This window comes from Cetorhinus maximus, unplaced genomic scaffold (assembly GCF_964194155.1).
Source record: "Cetorhinus maximus unplaced genomic scaffold, sCetMax3.hap1.1 HAP1_SCAFFOLD_1162, whole genome shotgun sequence".
NCBI classification, from domain to species: domain Eukaryota; kingdom Metazoa; phylum Chordata; class Chondrichthyes; order Lamniformes; family Cetorhinidae; genus Cetorhinus; species Cetorhinus maximus.
The window spans coordinates 84,172-101,868 of record NW_027597104.1 but is presented as its reverse complement, the minus strand read 5'-3'; the positions used below and the strand labels follow the sequence as shown (position 1 = coordinate 101,868).

The window sequence follows — 17,697 nt, the reverse complement described above, 5'->3', positions numbered from 1 at the left end:
CGCGGTTAACGAGAAAAGCTAAAGACGGCGTCAAACTTAAAGGAAAAGCATTGAATTACGCAAAGACATTAGCCGGTCGGGAGAATATAAAGAACAGCGGCGAGGATTAATAAGGAGGGAAAAATTAGCGTGGGAGAGAAAGCTAGTTAGAAATAGCTTCTATCGATGTACAAATAACAAAGGGAGCATTGGCCCTAAAGAGAGAGCGTCCGAGGAATGGGATAGTGGAAACGTAGGGAGATGGCGGACGAGTTAACCAGGCGTTTTGCTTCAGCCTTCACCGCCCCCGACCGAGGATGCAAGTGACATCCCCGGAAAAGCTGTAAACCCGGAAGTGGAAGGGAGGGAAGAACTCTGGAAAATCGCAATCACCGGGGGAGTGGTGCTGAGCAAATTGTTGGAGCTGACAAATCCCCAGGTCCCTTGGTCGGACTTCGCCCTCGGGTCTTGAAAGAGGCGGCGGGTGAGATAGTCGACGCGCCGGTTTCAATTTTCCCCGAAACTCCCGAGATTCCATGAGATTGGAAAATAGCGAATGTAACTCCTTTATTCGGAGAGGGAGACACGGAAAGCAGGAAACGACAGGCCAGTTAGCTTAACATCTGACGTGGGGAAAATGTTAGAAGCTATTACTAAAGATGTTATGGCTGGGCACTTGGAAAAATTCAAGGCCATCGGGCAGAGTCAACATGGTTTTGTGAAAGGGAAATCACGTTGAACCAGTTTATTGGAGGTCTTTGAAGGAGTCACATGTGCTGTGGATAAAGGGGAACTGGTGGATGTACTGTACTTAGATTTCCACAAGGCATTTGATAAGATGACACATCAAAGGTTATTGGGGAATATAAAAGCTCATGGTGTAGCGGGTAACATATTGGCATGGATAGAAGATCAGTCAGGAAACAGAGTTGGCATTAAATGGGTCTTTTTCTGGTTGGCAGGATGTGATGGGTGGTTTGTCACAGGGATCAGTGCAGGGCCCTCAACTGTTTACAATTTATATCAATGACTTGGATGAAGGGACCAAAGGAATGGTTGCTCCATTTGTTGACGACAGAAAGATAGGTAGGAAAGTAAGTTGTGAGGAGGCTACAAAGGGACATGGATAGGTTAAGTGAGTGGGCAAAGACCCTACAAATGGAGTAAAATGCGGGCAAATGTGAAATTGTCCATTTGTGGCAGGAAGAATAAAAGAGAGGAGTTTTATCTAAATGGTGGGAGATTGCAGAGCTCTGAGATGCAGAGGGATCTGGGAGTCCTAGTGCATGAATCCCAAAAGGTTAGTATGTAGGTACAGCAAGTAATGAGGCAAGATATATCTAAGGGCTCTGAGATGCAGAGGGATCTGGGAGTCCTAGTGCATGAATCACAAAAGGTTAGTATGCAGGTACAGCAAGTAATGAGGCAAGCTAATAGAATGTTATCATTTATTGTGAGGGGAATTGAATATAAAAGTAGGAAGGTTATGCTTCAGTTAAACAGGGCACTGGTGAGACCACATCTGGTCTGTAGGTATTGTGTACAGTATTGGTCTCTTTATTTAGGGAAGGATATGAATGCATTAGAAGCAGTCCAGAGAAGGTTTACCAGACTAATACCAGGAATGGGCGGGTTGTCTTTTGAGGAAAGGTTGGACAGTTTAGGTTTGTATCCGCTGGAGTTTAGAAGAGTGAGAGGAGACTTGATTGAAACCTTGAAGATCCTGAGGGGTTTTGACAGGGTGGATGTGGAGAGGATGTTTCCTCTTGTGGGAGAATCTAGAACTAGGGAGTCACTGTTTAAAAATAAAGGGTCGTCCATTTAAAACAGAGATGAGGCGAAATTTTTTCTCTCCGAGGGCAGAGAGTCTTTGGGACTCTCTTCCTGAAAGGGCGGCGGAAGCAGAGCCTTTGAATGTTTTTAAGGCCGAGGGGGGTAGATTCTGGATTAGCGAGGGGGTGAAAGGTTATCGGGGGGAGGCGGGAATGTCGGGTTGAGGTGACATTCAGATCGGCCACGATCTTATTGAATGGGGGAGCATAAGACCATAAGACATAGGAGCAGAAATTAGGCCATTCAGCCCATCGAGTCTGCTCCGCCATTCAATCATGGCTGATGAGTTTCTCAACCCCATTCTCCCGCCTTCTCCCCGTAACCTTTGATCCCCTTACCAATCAAGAACCTATCTATCTCGGTCTTAAATACACTCAATGACCTGGCCTCCACAGCCTTCTGTGGCAATGAATTCCATAGATTCACCATTCTCTCTGGCTAAAGAAGTTTCTCCTCATCTCTGTTCTAAAAGGTCTTCCCTTCACTCTGAGGCTGTGCCCCTCAGGTCCTAGTCTCTCCTACTAATGGAAACATCTTCCCCACGTCCACTCTATCCAGGCCTTTCAGTATTCTGTAAGTTTCAATCAGATCCCCCCCTCATCCTTCTAAACTCCATCGAGTATAGACCCAGAGTCCTCAAACGTTCCTCATATGTTAAGCCTTTCATTCCTGGGATCATTCTCGTGAACCTCCTCTGGACCCTCTCCAGGGCCCAGAACATCCTTCCTGAGATACGGGGCCCAAAACTGCTCACAATATTCCAAATGTGGTCTGACCAGAGCCTTATAAAGCCTCAGCAGCACATCCCTGCTTTTATATCCTAGTCCTCTCGAAATAAATGCCAACATTGCATTTGCCTTCCTAACTACCGACTCAACCTGCAAGTTAACCTTAAGAGAATCCTGAACCAGGAATCCCAAGTCCCTTTGCACTCCAGATTTCTGAATTCTCTCCCCATTTAGAAAATAGTCTATGCCTCTATTCTTCCCACCAAAGTGCATGACCTCACACTTCCCCACGTTATATTCCATCTGCCACTTCTTTGCCCATTCTCCTAACCTGTCCAAATCCTTCTGCAGCCTCCCCGCCTCCTCAATACTACCTGTCCCTCCACCTATCGTTGTATCGAGGGGCCAAATGGCCTACTATTAATTCATAATGTCGTGTGTATGTTAGTATCCCGACTGATAATCCAGCTCCCTCACACTGTCACTCAGTAACCCCTCTCCCCCCAGCGCCCTGTGTTACTGACTGTATCTCTACTGATGTTAATCCAGCCCCCTCACACTGTCACTCAGTAACCCCTCTCCCCCCAGCGCCCTGTGTTACTGAGTGTATCTCTACTGATGTTAATCCAGCCCCCTCACACTGTCACTCAGTAACCCCTCTCCCCCCAGCGCCCTGTGTTACTGACTGTATCTCTACTGATGTTAATCCAACTCCCTCACACTGTCACTCAATAACCCCTCTCCCCCCAGCGCCCTGTGTTACTGACTATAGGGAGGGTTGTAGGGAGCTGGAGGAGTTACGGAGATAGGGAGTGTTGTAGGGGCTGGAGGAGGTGACAGAGATAGGGAGGGGTGTTGGGGCTGGAGGAGGTTACAGAGATAGGGAGGGTTGTAGGGGGTAGAGGAGGTTACAGAGATAGGGAGGGTTGTAGGGGGTAGAGGAGGTTACAGAGATAGGGAGGATTGTAGGGGCTGGAGGAGGTTACAGAGACAGGGAGGGTTGTAGGGGCTGGAGGAGGTTACAGAGATAGGGAGGGGAGTTGGGTCTGTTGGAGGTTACAGCGATAGGAAGGGTTGTTCGGGCTGGAGGAGGTTACAGAGATAGGGAGGGTTGTTGGGGCTGGAGCAGGTTACAGAGATAGGGAGGTGAGTTGGGGCTGGGGGAGGTTACAGAGATAGGGAGCGTGTAGGTGCTGGAGGAGGTTACAGAGATAGGGAGGGGTGTAGAGGCTAGAGGAGGTTGCAGGGATAGGGAGGGTTGTAGGTGTTGGAGGAGGTTACAGAGATAGGGATAGGTGTAGGGTCTGGAGGAGGTTACAGAGATAGGGAGGGTTGTAGGGGCTGGAGGAGGTTTCAGAGATAGGGAGTCTTGTAGGGGCTGGAGGAGCTTACAGAGATAGGGAGGGTTGTAGAGGATGGAGGAGGTTACAGAGTTAGTGAGGGTTGTTGGGGCTGGAGGAGGTTACAGGGATAGGGAGGGTTGTAGGGGCTGGAGGAAGTTACAGAGATTGGGAGGGTTGTAGGAGCTGGAGGAGGTTACAGAGATAGGGAGGTGTGTAGGGGTTGGGGGAGGTTACAGAGATAGGGAGGGGTGTATGGGATGGAGGTGGTTACAGAGATAGGGAGGGTTGTAGGGGCTGGAGGAGGTTATAGAGATAGGGATGGGTGTAGGGGCTGGAGGAGGGTTACAGAGAAAGGGAGGGTTGTAGGGTCTGGAGGAGGTTACAGAGATAGGGAGGGGTGTATGGGTTGGAGGTGGGTTACAGAGATATTCAGGGTTGTAGTGGCTGGAGGCGGTTACAGAGGTAGGGAGGGTTGTAGGGACTGGAGGAGGTTACAGCGATAGGGAGGGTTGTATGGGCTGGAGGAGGTTACAGAGATAGGGAGGGGTGTAGGGGCAGGAGGAGGTTACAGAGATAGGGAGGGGTGTAGGCTGAAGGAGGTTACAGAGATAGGGATGGGTATAGGGGCTGGAGGTGGTTACAGAGATAGGAAGGGTTGTCGGGGCTGGTGGAGGTTACAGAGATAGGGAGGGTTGTCGGGGTTGGAGGAGGTTACAGAGATAGGGAGGGTTGTAGGGGCTAGAGGAGGTTACGGAGACAGTGAGGGGTGTAGGGGCTGGAGGAGGTTACAGAGATAGGGAGGGTTGTAGGGGCTGGAGGAGGGTTACAGAGATCGGGAGGGTTGTAGGGGCTGGAGGAGGTTACAGAGATAGGGAGGGGTGTAGGGGCTGGAGGAGGTTACAGAGATAGGGAAGGTTGAAGGGGTTGGAGGAGGTTACAGAAATAGGGAGGGTTGTAGGGGGTGGAGGAGGTTACAGAGATAGGGAGGGTTGTAGGGGCTCCAGGAGGTTACAGAGATAGGGAGGGTTGTAGGGGGGCTGGAGGAGGTTACAGAAATAGGGAGGGTGGTAGCGGCTTGAGGAGGTTACAGAGATAGGGAGGGAGTAGGGGGTGGAGGAGGTTAGTGAGATAGGGAGTGTTATAGGGGGTGGAGGAGGTTACAGAGATAGGGAGGGTTGAAGAGGGTGGAGGAGGTTACAGAGATAGGGAGGGTTGTAGGGGTGGAGGAGGTTACGGAGATAGTGAGGGGTGTAGGGGCTGGAGGAGGTTACAGGGATAGGGAGGGTTGTAGGGGCTGGAGGAGGTTACAGAGGTAGGGAGGGATGTAGGGGCTGGAGGAGGTTACAGAGATAGGGAGGGGTGTAGGGGGCTGGAGGAGGTTACAGAGATAGGGAGGGGTTTAGGGGCTGGAGGAGGTTACAGAAATAGGGAGGGGTGTAGGGGGCTGGAGGAGGTTACAGAGATAGGGAGGGGTGTAGGGGGTCGAGGAGGTTACAGAGATAGGGAGGGGTGTAGGGGGCTTGAGGAGGTTACAGAGATAGGGAGGGTTGTAGGGGCTGGAGGAGGTTACAGAGATAGGGAGGGGTGTAGGGGCTGGAGGAGGTTACAGAGATAGGGAGAGGGTGTAGGGGCTGGAGGAGGTTACAGAGATAGGGAGGTGTGTAGTGGGCTGGAGGAGGTTATAGAGATAGGGAGGGTTTTAGGGGCTGGAGGAGGTTACAGAGATAGGGAGCTGTGTAGTGGGCTGGAGGAGGTTACAGAGATAGGGAGGGGTGTAGGGGGCTGGAGGAGGTTACAGAGATAGGGAGGGGTGTAGGGGCTGGAGGAGGTTACAGAGTTAGGGAGGGGTGTAGGGGCTGGAGGAGGTTACAGAGATAGGGAGGGGTGTAGGGGCTGGAGGAGGTTACAGAGATAGGGAGGGGTGTAGGGGCTGGAAGAGGTTACAGAGATAGGAGGGTTGTAGGGGCTGGAGGAGGTTACAGAGATAGGGAGTGGTGTAGGGGCTGGAGGAGGTTACAGAGATAGGGAGGGGTATAGGGGCTGGAGGAGGATACAGAGATAGGGAGGGGTGTAGGGACTGGAGGAGGTTACAGAGATAGGGAGTGGTGTAGGGGCTGGAGGAGGTTACAGAGATACGGAGGGGTGTAGGGGCTGGAGGAGGTTACAGAGATAGGGAGGGGAGTGAGGGCCATGGAGGGATTTGAAAGCGAGGGTGAGAATGTGAAAATGGAGGTGTTGCTGGACCGTGAGCCGATGTAGGGTCAGCGAGCACAGTGGGTGAGGGGTGAACGGGACTTGGCGCGAGTTCGGACACGGGGGTGGTGGTTATCTGCGTTTCGGATGAACTGAATGTTATGGTGGGAGAGGGTCGGAATATTCGGACCCGTAGTGGGTGAGGTTAACACTAACCCTCTCTCTTGTTTCCAGCGGGCGTTCAGATCTCCGAAGAGAAGATGGAGGAAATGTTGGAGAGCGGACAGCACGAGGTCTTCACCGCCAACGTGAGTAATCCTAGCGCGGAACATTCCGGCAAAGCTTTGACCATTTTCCCCGAGTCCAATCCCGGTCCCAGAGGGGGAAAGGACAGTGTATCTAATGCACTGTGACACCCGGTCCCAGAGGGGGGGATAGGACAGCGTATCTAACGCACTGTGACACCCGGACCCAGAGGGGGAAAGGACAGCGTATCTAACGCACTGTGACACCCGGTCCCAGAGGGGGAAAGGACAGTGTATCTAACGCACTGTGACACCCGGTCCCAGAGGGGGAAAGGACAGTGTATCTAACGCACTGTGACACCCGGTCCCAGAGGGGGAAAGGACAGTGTATCTAACGCACTGTGACACCCGGTCCCAGAGGGGGAAAGGACAGCGTATCTAACGCACTGTGACACCCGATCCCAGAGGAGGAAAGGACAGCGTATCTAACGCACTGTGACACCCGGTCCCAGAGGGGGGGATAGGACAGCGTATCTAACGCACTGTGACACCCGGTCCCAGAGGGGGATAGGACAGCGTATCTAACGCACTGTGACACCCGGTCCCAGAGGGGGAAAGGACAGTGTATCTAACGCACTGTGACACCCAGTCCCAGAGGGGGAAAGGACAGTGTATCTAACGCACTGTGACACCCGGTCCCAGAGGGGGTAAGGACAGTGTATCTAACGCACTGTGACACCCGGTCCCAGAGGGGGAAAGGACACCGTATCTAACGCACTTTGACACCCGGTCCCAGAGGGGGAAAGGACAGTGTATCTAACGCACTTTGACACCCGGTCCCAGAGGGGGAAAGGACAGTGTATCTGACGCACTGTGACACCCGGTCCCAGAGGGGGAAAGGACAGTGTATCTAACGCACTGTGACACCCGGTCCCAGAGGGGGAAAGGACAGTGTATCTAACGCACTGTGACACCCGGTCCCAGAGGGGGAAAGGACAGCGTATCTAACGCACTGTGACACCCGGTCCCAGAGGGGGAAAGGACAGCGTATCTAACGCACTGTGACACCCGGTCCCAGAGGGGGAAAGGACAGCGTATCTAACGCACTGTGACACCCGGTCCCAGAGGGGGAAAGGACAGTGTATCTAACGCACTGTGACACCCGGTCCCAGAGGGGGAAAGGACAGCGTCTCTAACCCGCTGCTGTGTCCCTGTAGCTGATGCAGGACACCACGGTGACGAAGCAGACCCTGAACGAGATCGAGAGCCGCCACACGGAGATCAAGCGGCTGGAGAAGAGCATCATCGACCTGCACGAGATGTTTATGTACCTGGCGATGGAGGTGGAAGCTCAGGCAAGCGACTCCGCCTTCTCCCTGTGGCCACCCGGCGAGGGGAGGGCTTTGATTTCGAGGCTGAGTCCAGGTTGGGCTGGGGCCCGTTCGCCTAGGCCCTTTCGGGGGTTACGTCCGCTGAGGGCGAGCATTGTGGTCCGCCTTGCCTAACCCCACCTACGCCGCCAACCCACCCAAAATGGCCACGCAGGCCTCCGGAGTTCTACCTGGGCCCTCAACCGGAGGAACGGAAAAGGGAAAGAGTCACCTCTTGATGGTGTCTCCCGCTCTGGCTGTCCTCCATTTTGAGCGGGGCCTGGGGAATGGGTGGGTGTGGGGGGTGGGGCTGGGGGCATCACCGGTTTAGTTGGCGGCGTTTTCCCCGTTTGCCCTGCCTCTGTTCGGGACCCATCGAGGTGTCGGGCACTAGGTCGGAGTTGAACCCGGGCCTGTCCTGCCCGGTATGTGTGTGCGCACGTGCGTGTGTGTTGGGGAAGGTTGCCGGGGTGGTGGCTGACTGAGCACTGGGCCGGGAATAGAGCCTGGGCCTTTCCTGACCTGTCTGGGGGTGTGTGTTTGTGGCTGTGTCAGCCCCAGAGAGATTGGCTAACTTAGCACTAGGCCAGGAATGAAGCCTGGGCCTTTCCTGCCCAGTCTGTGTGTGTGTGTGTGTGTGTGGCTGTGTCAGCCCCACAGAGATTGGCTAACTGAGCACTAGGCCGGGAATGAAGCCTGGCCCTTTCCTGACCAGTTGGGGGGGTGGGGGTGTGTATGTGTGTTTGTGGCTGTGTCAGCCCCACAGAGATTGGCTAACTGACCATTAGGCCGGGAATGGAGCCTGGGCCTTTCCTGACCAGTGGGGTAGGGGTGGGGGCGTGATTGTGTGTGTGTGTGTCACTGTGTCAGCCCCACAGAGATTGGCCAACTGTGCACTAGGCCGGGAATGTAGCCTGCGCCTTTCCTGTCCAGTGGGGGTGTGTGTGTGTGTGTGTGTTTGTGGCTGTGTCAGCCCCACAGAGATTGGCTAACTGAGCACAAGGCCGGGAATGAAGCCTGGGCCTTTCCTGACCAGTCTGTGTGTGTGTGTGTGTGTGTGTTTGTGGCTGTGTCAGCCCCACAGAGATTGGCTGTCTGAGCACTAGGCCGGGAAAGGAGCCTGGGCCTTTCTTGCCCAGTGTGTGTGTGTGTGTGTGTGTGGGAATGTCTGTGGGGGTGGGTGGGTGGTGCGTGCTGGGGAGGGCTCGATGGGTGTGCGATTGGCTAACTTCGCACTAGGCCCGAGACGAACCCTGTTCACCTTGCGGCGCCGCCGTTGCTTTCCAAGATGAGGGCTTTACACTCTCTTTTTCCCCCCCACCCCCCCAAAACCCCGACCACCCCCTCAAACCCCTTTCAGGGAGAGACCATCGACAACATCGAGAACAACATTTCCAAGTCGGTCAACTACGTTGAAAAGGCAGCTGACAACATGGCCGCTGCTGTGGTCAGTAAGAAAAAGGCCAGAAAGGTGAGGGGGTGGGGGTGGATGTGGGGGTGGGTGTGGGGCGGTTGCCTGGGGGTTGTCTGGTGGCCATATTTGCCACCTCATTTTGCAGGTTGGGACCGCCACTGGTAGCTGGGGAAGTTTCCAGAGACCTCTCCCTCGCAGAGTGAGGCCTATCTACACCCTCGAGCCTCGGGCTCGCCTAGCGTTTGTTTTTTGTTTTTTCAGAGGGGTGTGGGCGTCGCTGGCCGGGCCCAGCATCTATTGCCCGTTCCCTAATCGCCCCTCGAGAAGGTGGTGGGTGAGCCGCCTTCTTGAGCCGCTGCAGTCCCCGTGTGGTGTAGGTACACCCACAGCGCTGTTAGGGAGGGAGTTCCAGGATTCGGACCCCAGTGACAGTGAAGGAACGGCCGATATATTTACAAGTCGGGATGGTGAGGGGCTCGGAAGGGAACTTCCAGGTGGTGGTGTTCCCCATGTGTCTGTTTCCCTTGTCCTTCTAGATGGTAGAGGTCGTGGGTTTGGGCGGCGCTGTCGAAGGAGCCTTGGTGAGTTGCTGCAGTGCATCTTGTAGATGGTACACACACTGCTGCTACTGTGCGTCGGTGGTGGAGGGAGTGAATGTTTGTGGATGGGGTGCCGATCAAGCGGGGCTGCTTTGTCCTGGACGGTGTCGAGCTTCTTGAGTGTTGTGGGAGCTGCAACTCATCCAGGCAAGTGGGGAGTATCCCATCACACTCCTGACTTGTGCCTTGTAGATGGTGGACAGGGTTTGGGGAGTCAGGAGGTGAGTTACTCTCCGCAGGATTCCCAGCCTCTGACCTGCTCTTGTAGCCACAGTATTTATATGGCTGGTCCAGTTCAGTTTCTGGTCAATGGTAACCCCCCAGGATGTTGATAGTGGAGGATTCAGTGATGGTAATGCCATTGAATGTCAAAGGGCGATGGGTGGATTCTCTCTTGTTGGAGATGGTCATTGCCTGGCACTTGTGTGGTGTGAATGTCAGCCCAAGAGGGGTGGGGTGTCATCGATAGCTGAAAATTGCTTGTAAGTCGTCCAGTTGAGTTTCTGGTCCGTGGCCGACCTGCCCCTGCCCAGGGTGTTGATGGTGGGGGGCATAGTCGGGGCTGGGATTTTGTGTTCATGATGTAACTGTGGGACCCTCTGACTTGTCTGTTTCTCTCCCCCTCTCTCTCTCTGGCGCTCTCTCTGGCGCGCTCTCTCACTCTGGCGCGCTCTCTCTCTCTCTCTCTGGTGCTCTCTCTCTCTCTGGCGCTCTGGCACTCTCTCTCTTTCTCCCTGGCACTCTCTCTTTGGCGTGCGCTCCCTCTCTCTCTCTCTCTCTCTCTCTGGCGCTCTCTCTATCTCTCTCTCTCTCTGGCGCTCTCTCTATCTCTCTCTCTCTCTCTCTGGCGCTCTCTCTCTCTCTGGCGCACTCTCTCTCTCTCTGGCGCTCTCTCTATCTCTCTCTCTCTGGCGCTCTCTCTCTCTCTCTGGCGCTCTCTCTATCTCTCTCTCTCTGGCGCTCTCTCTGGCGCTCTCTCTCTCTGGCGCTCTCTCTATCTCTCTCTCTCTCTCTCTGGCGCTCTCTCTCTCTGGCGCTCTCTCTCTCTCTCTCTCGCCCCCTCTCTGGCTCTCTCTCTGCAGAAGAAATTGTGCGTGATCATCTGTGTGTCGGTGCTGGTGCTGGTGATCATCGCCATCATCGTGGCTCTCGCCTACACCACGTGACCCAGGCCCTCGACCTTCACCCTGAGCCTCCTCGTTGTGCCCCTAAGGTATGGAAAGGATTGCCCTGCCCTTGCGTACGTGGTGGTGTTCCAGAGGGGGAGCTGGACGTATGTGTGTGCGCGCGCCATCCTTTACGGGCGGCGGGACAGGCTGAGTGCGCGGTCAGTCAACGGTATCAGGGTCCTCGAGATTTATTAATGGATTCGTGGAGAACCAAACGCAAACTCGAAGGAAAAAGGCCTTTTTTTAGAAAAGCCTCCAGTTAGGCCCTGGCTCAGGTCTCGTGCCCCATTCCAGGCCTCCACACGGGGGCGGCGGTGGGGGGGTGAATGTACAATCGGGGGAAGGCTGGGACACTGTCAGAGGGAGGAGGCGACCGATCGTAGGCGAGCGGAGTGTCGGGCCCCATTCCGGGCCTCCACACTCGGGGTAGTAGACGTCCAGGCCCTGCGGAGAGAAGGAGATTTACCGGAACGGTCCCCGGGGACGAGGGGACGTGGAGAGAGACTGGGGGGGAGGAGCTGGGATCGCTCTCTCCCCACCGGAGCGGAGAAGGTTAAGTGGGGGAGATTGAATCGAGGGGTTCCCAATCGGGGGAAGAGGGTTGGGGGATCGAGGGAACGAGGGGGAAACTGTTTCCAGTGGCAGGAGGATGGGGAAACCAGAGGGACAGGGATCGGAGGCGATTGGGAGAAGAACCAGAGTTTGTGCGAGGTGGGTGGTTGTGTGGGATGGGTGAGATGGGGAAAGGTTTTTTTCACCCAGCGAGTGGTTTTTGGAACAGGGCAGCGTAAGTAATAAGTAAAGAGGAGGAGGTAGGGGGGATAATTCGGCCAAGATGTTCCTTTGCGCCATCCGCGTCTCACTAAAGGAGGTTAAGGAGCGTCGAATAGAGAGAGAGAGAGAGAAATTGTTCAACACGGTGAAGGTTCCGGGGAGGTCCGGAGATTGGGAACATCTTGGAGAGCAGGAACAGGGCCTTAACACAGAGGGAGAAATCGGGAGTGCGAGAGGGAAACCAGCAAGAACTGGAGAGCAAAAAACTTCTACCGGGATATAAAAAAGGAGGAGAGTAGCTAAAGTGAGATGAGGGAATTAAGGGATAAGGAGGAAATGGCAGCAACTTAGCAAATGTTTTGCGTCTGATTTCACAGTGGACGAAGGCTGAAATGGCGGCCGGGTTGGCTGTAGTCTTCCGAAATTCCCCGGAGTCTGGAAGCCCTCGGCCGCCTGGAAAACCGCAAATGCGGTTCGAGAAGGGAAGGGGGGAAACGGGCAGCAAGCCCGTCGGCCCAGCTAGGCTTAACGTCTGCCATTGGGGGAAATGCTAGAATCCGTCATTAAGGAGGTTGTAGCAGGACGTTTTGGAAAATCCCAAGGCAATCGGGCAGAGTCTCCATGGTTTTGTGAAAGGGAAATTGTGTTTGACTATTTTTTTTCTAACCAGTTCTTTGAGGGTGTAAATGGGAGGTGGACCTGTAGATGTGGTGTATTTAGATTTCCAAAAGGCATTCCATAAGGTGCCAGGTAAAAGGTTACGACACACGGCGATATATTAGGTGATTGGCTAGCTAACAGAAGGCCGAGAGTAGGCATAAATGGGTCGCTTACCGGTGGGCAAGTGGAGTGCCGTGGGGATTAGTGCTGGGGCCTTGGCTATTTACAAACTATGGCAATGACTTGGGTGAAGGGACTGAGTGCAATGCAGCCAAATTTGCTGACAATACAAAGGTAGGTAGGAAAGGAAGTTGTGAGGAGGATACCGAGAGTTGGCAAAGGGGTATTGATAGGTTAAGTGGGTGGGAAAAAAAATTGGCAGATGGAGATGTGGGAAAATGTGAGGGTGTCCACTTTAGCAGGATGGCTAGAAAACGAGCGTATTATTTAGACAGAGAGAGACTGCAGAACTCTGAGGTACCGAGGGAGCTGGGCGTCCTAGTACATGAATCAGGAAAAGTTGGTGTGCAGATGCAGCAAGTGATTGGGGAAGGCAAGTGAAATGTTGTCCTTTATTGCGAGGGGGATGGAGGATAAAGGTCGGGAAGTCTCGCTCCGACTGTACAGGGCGTTGGGGAGACCCCACCTGGAGCACTGGGGACAGTTTTTGTCTCCTTACTTAAGGAGGGATAGACTCGCACTGGAGGCCATTCAGAGAAGGTTCACTTGGCCGATTCCTGGGATGAAGGGGGTTTGTCTTGTGAGGAGAGGTTGAGCAGGTTGGGCCCTGTACCCATTGGAGTTTAGAAGAATGAGAGGCGATCTTATTGAGACAGGAGGAGACTTATTAAAAGGAGGAGAGTAGCTAAAGTGAGGGTTGGTCCTGCTGGGGGGCAGGGGGGTGAGAGCGGGGAATTAATTCTGAGGGGAGGGGAGGGGCTTGACAGGGGGGGATGCTGAGAGGATGTTTCCCCCTCGTGGGAGGGAATCTAGAACGAGGTGGGGGCACAGTTTCAGAATGAGGGGTCTCCCGTTGAAGACGGAGATGAGGAGGAATTTCTTCTCTCAGAGGGTGGTCAGTCTGTGGGATTCTCTCCCTCCCTCAGAGAGCAGTGGAGGCCGGGGCGTTGGATATACTCAAGGCCGAGTGAGACGGGTTTCTGATCGAGGGGGGAGTCGAGGGTTATGGGGAGTGAGGGACAGGAAAGCGGAGTTAAAGACACACTCAGATCAGCCACGATCTTATCGAATGACAGAGCAGGCTCGAGGGGCCGAGTGGCCTACTATCTTATCCTCCATTCAATACAATCCTGGTTGATCCCTTGCCTCAACTCTACTCTCCCCTCCCCTGGGCGAGGGGGGGGGTAAATCAGTCCCACACCGGGCGCGAGAGGGACTGATTTACCCCCTCCCCCGGACGCACGTGCGCAGGAAAGGCCCAGACTGAATCCCGGGCCTAGTACTGAGTTAGCCCGTCTCGCGCCTGGTGTGGGACTGATTTACCTCCTCCCCCGGACACACGTGCACAGGAAATGCCCAGGCTGCATCCCGGGCCTGGTGCTGAGTCAGCCCATCTCGCGCCTGGTGTGGGACTGATTTACCCCGTCCCAAACCCCACACGTCCACAGGAAATGCCCAGGCTGCATCCCGGGCCTAGTACTAAGTTAGCCCGTCTCGCGCCTGGTGTGGGACTGATTTACCCCATCCCAAACCCCACACGTCCACAGGAAATGCCCAGGCTGCATCCTGGGCCTAGTACTGAGTTGGCCAACCTCATGCCCGGTGTGGGACTGATTTACCCCATCCCAACCCCCACACGTCCACAGGAAATGCCCAGGCTGCATCCTGGGCCTGGTGCTGAGTCAGCCCATCTCGCGCCTGGTATGGGACTGATTTACCCCATCCCAACCCCCACACGTCCCAGGCTGCATCCCGGGCCTAGTACTGAGTTGGCCAACCTCGCGCCCGGTGTGGGACTGATTTACCCCCTCCCCCGGACACACGTGCGCAGGAAAGGCCCAGGCTGCATTCCGGGCCTAGTGCTGAGTTCTCCACCTTGCCCCTGGTGTGGGAGCCGTTCCCTACCCCCCCCCCACCAAACACACGCACACAGGAAAGGAAAGGCCTAGGCTGCCGGGGCCTGTGGCTCAGTTAGCCCGTCCAGCACCCGGTGTGGGGCCTGCGTCCACCCTCCAGCCTCAGACTTTCCTGACCCGGCGCATTCGGACCCTCAGTTCACCTATCTGAGGAAAAAGCCGCTCGCCGATGCCCTGGTAAGAAGGGGTGTCACAACAATTGGCGCTTTGGGATTGGGCCTAGTTTAGGCCAAGGAAGCCTGGGCCTGACTTATTTCTCTCTCTCTCTCTCTCTCTCTCGTAGACCATGGAAGAAGCCGTCTTTATGGAGATGCTACAACCAGTTGTGCACAGAAACTGCCCTTTGAAACCTTGTTACCGAAAATGCAGCAAAGTCCTTCCCCTCAACTTGGGCCTTCACTCCCTGTGGGCCTCCTCTCCTACCCTGTACCCCTCTCTCCCCCTGCATGCTCTCTGCCTGCCCCCTCACTCTCCTCTTCCTACCCCCCGCTCACTCTGCCTCACCCCTTCCTTCCCTCTTTGTTCTGTCTTCTCTCTCTCTCTCTCTCTCTCTCCCCCCCCTCCCTCTCTCCCTCACCCCTTCCTCCCTCATGTTCTCTCTCTCACCCCCTTGCTCTGTCCCCCCCCCATTCCCCCGTAATGCGCTCTCTCTCTCTCGATTCTACTTTCTCTCCTTGTGTTCTCTCGTTCTCTCTCTCTCTTTCTCTTTCTCCCCCCTCATGTCGCCCTCTCTCTCTCTCTCCCCCCTTGCCCCCAGTCTCTCTCCCCTTAATCCTCTTGCTGCCTTGCTTTCCCTCTCTTTCCCCTCTCCCCTTCATTCTCTCTCTCCCCTTCATTCTCTCTCTCCCCTTCATTCTCTCTCTCCCCTTCATTCTCTCTCTCCCCTTCATTCTCTCTCTCCCCTTCATTCTCTCTCTCTCCCTTCCCCCCCGTGCTCTCTCTCTCTGTCGCTCTCTCTCTCACTTTCTCTCTGTCGCTCTCTGTCTCGCTTTCTCTGTCGCTCTCTCTCGCTTTCCCTCTGTCGCTCTCTCTCTCGCTTTCTCTCTGTCGCTCTCTCTCTCGCTTTCTCTCTCTCGCTCTCTCTCTCGCTTTCTCTCTCTCGCTCTCTCTCTCGCTCTCTCTCTCGCTCTCTCTCTCGCTCTCTCTCTGTCGCTCTCTCTCTCGCTCTCTCTCTCGCTTTCTCTCTGTCGCTCTCTCTCTCGCTTTCTCTCTCTCGCTCTCTCTCTCGCTCTATCTCGCTCTTGCTCTCTCTTGCTCTCTCTCGCTCTCTCTCTCTCGTTCTCTCTCTCGCTCACTCTCTCTCGCTCGCTCTCTCTCGCTCGCTCTCTCTCGCTCGCTCTCTCTCGCTCGGGCTCTCTCTCTCGCTCTCTCTCTCGCTCTCTCTCTCGCTCTCTCTCTCGCTCTCTCTCTCGCTCTCTCTCTCGCTCTCTCTCTCGCTCTCTCTCTCGCTCTCTCTCTCGCTCTCTCTCTCGCTCTCTCTCTCGCTCTCTCTCTCGCTCTCTCGCTCGCTCGCGCTCACTCTCTCTCTCCCTCTCTCCTTTCCCCCCTTGCGCTCTCTCTTGCTCTCTCTCACTGCCTCTTGCTCTCTGTCTCGCTCGCTCTCGCTCTCTCTCTCGCTCTCTCTCTCGCTCTCTCTCTCGCTCTCTCTCTCGCTCTCTCTCTCTCTCTCTCTCTCGCTCTTTCTCTCGCTCTCTCGCTCGCTCGATCTCTCGCTCGCTCGATCTCTCGCTCTCTCGTTCGCTCGATCTCTCGCTCTCTCGCTCGCTTGATCTCTCTCGCACTCGCTCTCTCTCTCTCCCTCTCTCCTTTCCCCCCTTGCGCTCTCTCTTGCTCTCTCTCGCTGACTCTCGCTCTCTCTGTCTCTCTCGCTCTTGCTCACTCTCTCGCTCTCTCTCTCGCTCTCTCTCTCGCTCTCTCTTTCTCTCTCTCCCTCCACCCCTCACAAGATGAACCCCTTGACCCCCTGCCCCTGTGTAGTGGGAGTTTTACTCTGTATCTAACCCCGTGCTGTACCTGTCCTGGGAGTGTTTGATGGGGACAGTGTAGAGGGAGCTTTACTCTGTATCTAACCCCGTGCTGTACCTGTCCTGGGAGTGTTTGATGGGGACAGTGTAGAGGGAGATTTACTCTGTATCTAACCCCATGCTGTACCTGTCCTGGGAGTGTTTGATGGGGACAGTGTAGAGGGAGATTTACTCTGTATCTAACCCCGTGCTGTACCTGTCCTGGGAGTGTTTGATGGGGACAGAGGGAACTTTAGTCTGTGTCAAATCTATTATAACTATTTGAAGTTGAGGGTTGAAGTTGGTTAATTTGCTGTAATTCCTGTAAATTGGACTATTGAATTTTGCTCCTTCTGTACCATGTGTTAACTGTACATATGTGATGCTACATTCAAATATAAATACACTTTGTTCTCTTAATTATTACTCTGTCTTTTATATCTGAATAAATCAGGTGTTAGATACACTGTCCTTTCCCCCTCTGGGACCGGGTGTCACAGTGCGTTAGACACGCTGTCCTTTCCCCCTCTGGGACCGGGTGTCACAGTGCGTTAGATACGCTGTCCTTTCCCCCTCTGGGACCGGGTGTCACAGTGCGTTAGATACGCTGTCCTTTCCCCCTCTGGGACCGGGTGTCACAGTGCGTTAGATACACTGTCCTTTCCCCCTCTGGGACCGGGTGTCACAGTGCGTTAGATACACTGTCCATTCCCCCTCTGGGACCGGGTGTCACAGTGCGTTAGATACGCTGTCCTTTCCCCCTCTGGGACCGGGTGTCACAGTGCGTTAGATACACTGTCCTTTCCCCCCTCTGGGACCGGGTGTCACAGTGCGTTAGATACACTGTCCTTTCCCCCTCTGGGACCGGGTGTCACAGCGCGTTAGATACACTGTCCTTTCCCCCTCTGGGACCGGGTGTCACAGTGCGTTAGATACACTGTCCTTTCCCCCTCTGGGACCGGGTGTCACAGTGCGTTAGATACGCTGTCCTTTCCCCCTCTGGGACCGGGTGTCACAGTGCGTTAGATACGCTGTCCTTTCCCCCTCTGGGACCGGGTGTCACAGTGCGTTAGATACACTGTCCTTTCCACCTCTGGGACCGGGTGTCACAGTGCGTTAGATACGCTGTCCTTTCCCCCTCTGGGACCGGGTGTCACAGTGCGTTAGATATACTGTCCTTTCCCCCTCTGGGACCGGGTGTCACAGTGCGTTAGATACACTGTCCTTTCCCCCTCTGGGACAGTGAAGGAACGGCCGATATATTCCCAAATCGGGATGGTGAGGGGCTCGG

At 54.8% G+C, this 17,697-nt stretch overlaps 1 protein-coding gene across 1 annotated transcript; it reads left to right on the top strand.

The window, feature by feature from the left end:
- Positions 1-240: 240 nt before the first annotated feature.
- Positions 241-14,903, top strand: LOC144675798 (syntaxin-4-like). The gene is made up of 6 exons (XM_078536382.1): positions 241-298; positions 6,311-6,384; positions 7,539-7,676; positions 9,052-9,162; positions 10,787-10,917; positions 14,687-14,903. Exons 1-5 carry the CDS (start codon positions 241-243, stop codon positions 10,868-10,870), a joined length of 465 nt encoding a protein of 154 aa, XP_078392508.1. The 3' UTR covers positions 10,871-10,917; positions 14,687-14,903.
- Positions 14,904-17,697: the final 2,794 nt, after the last annotated feature.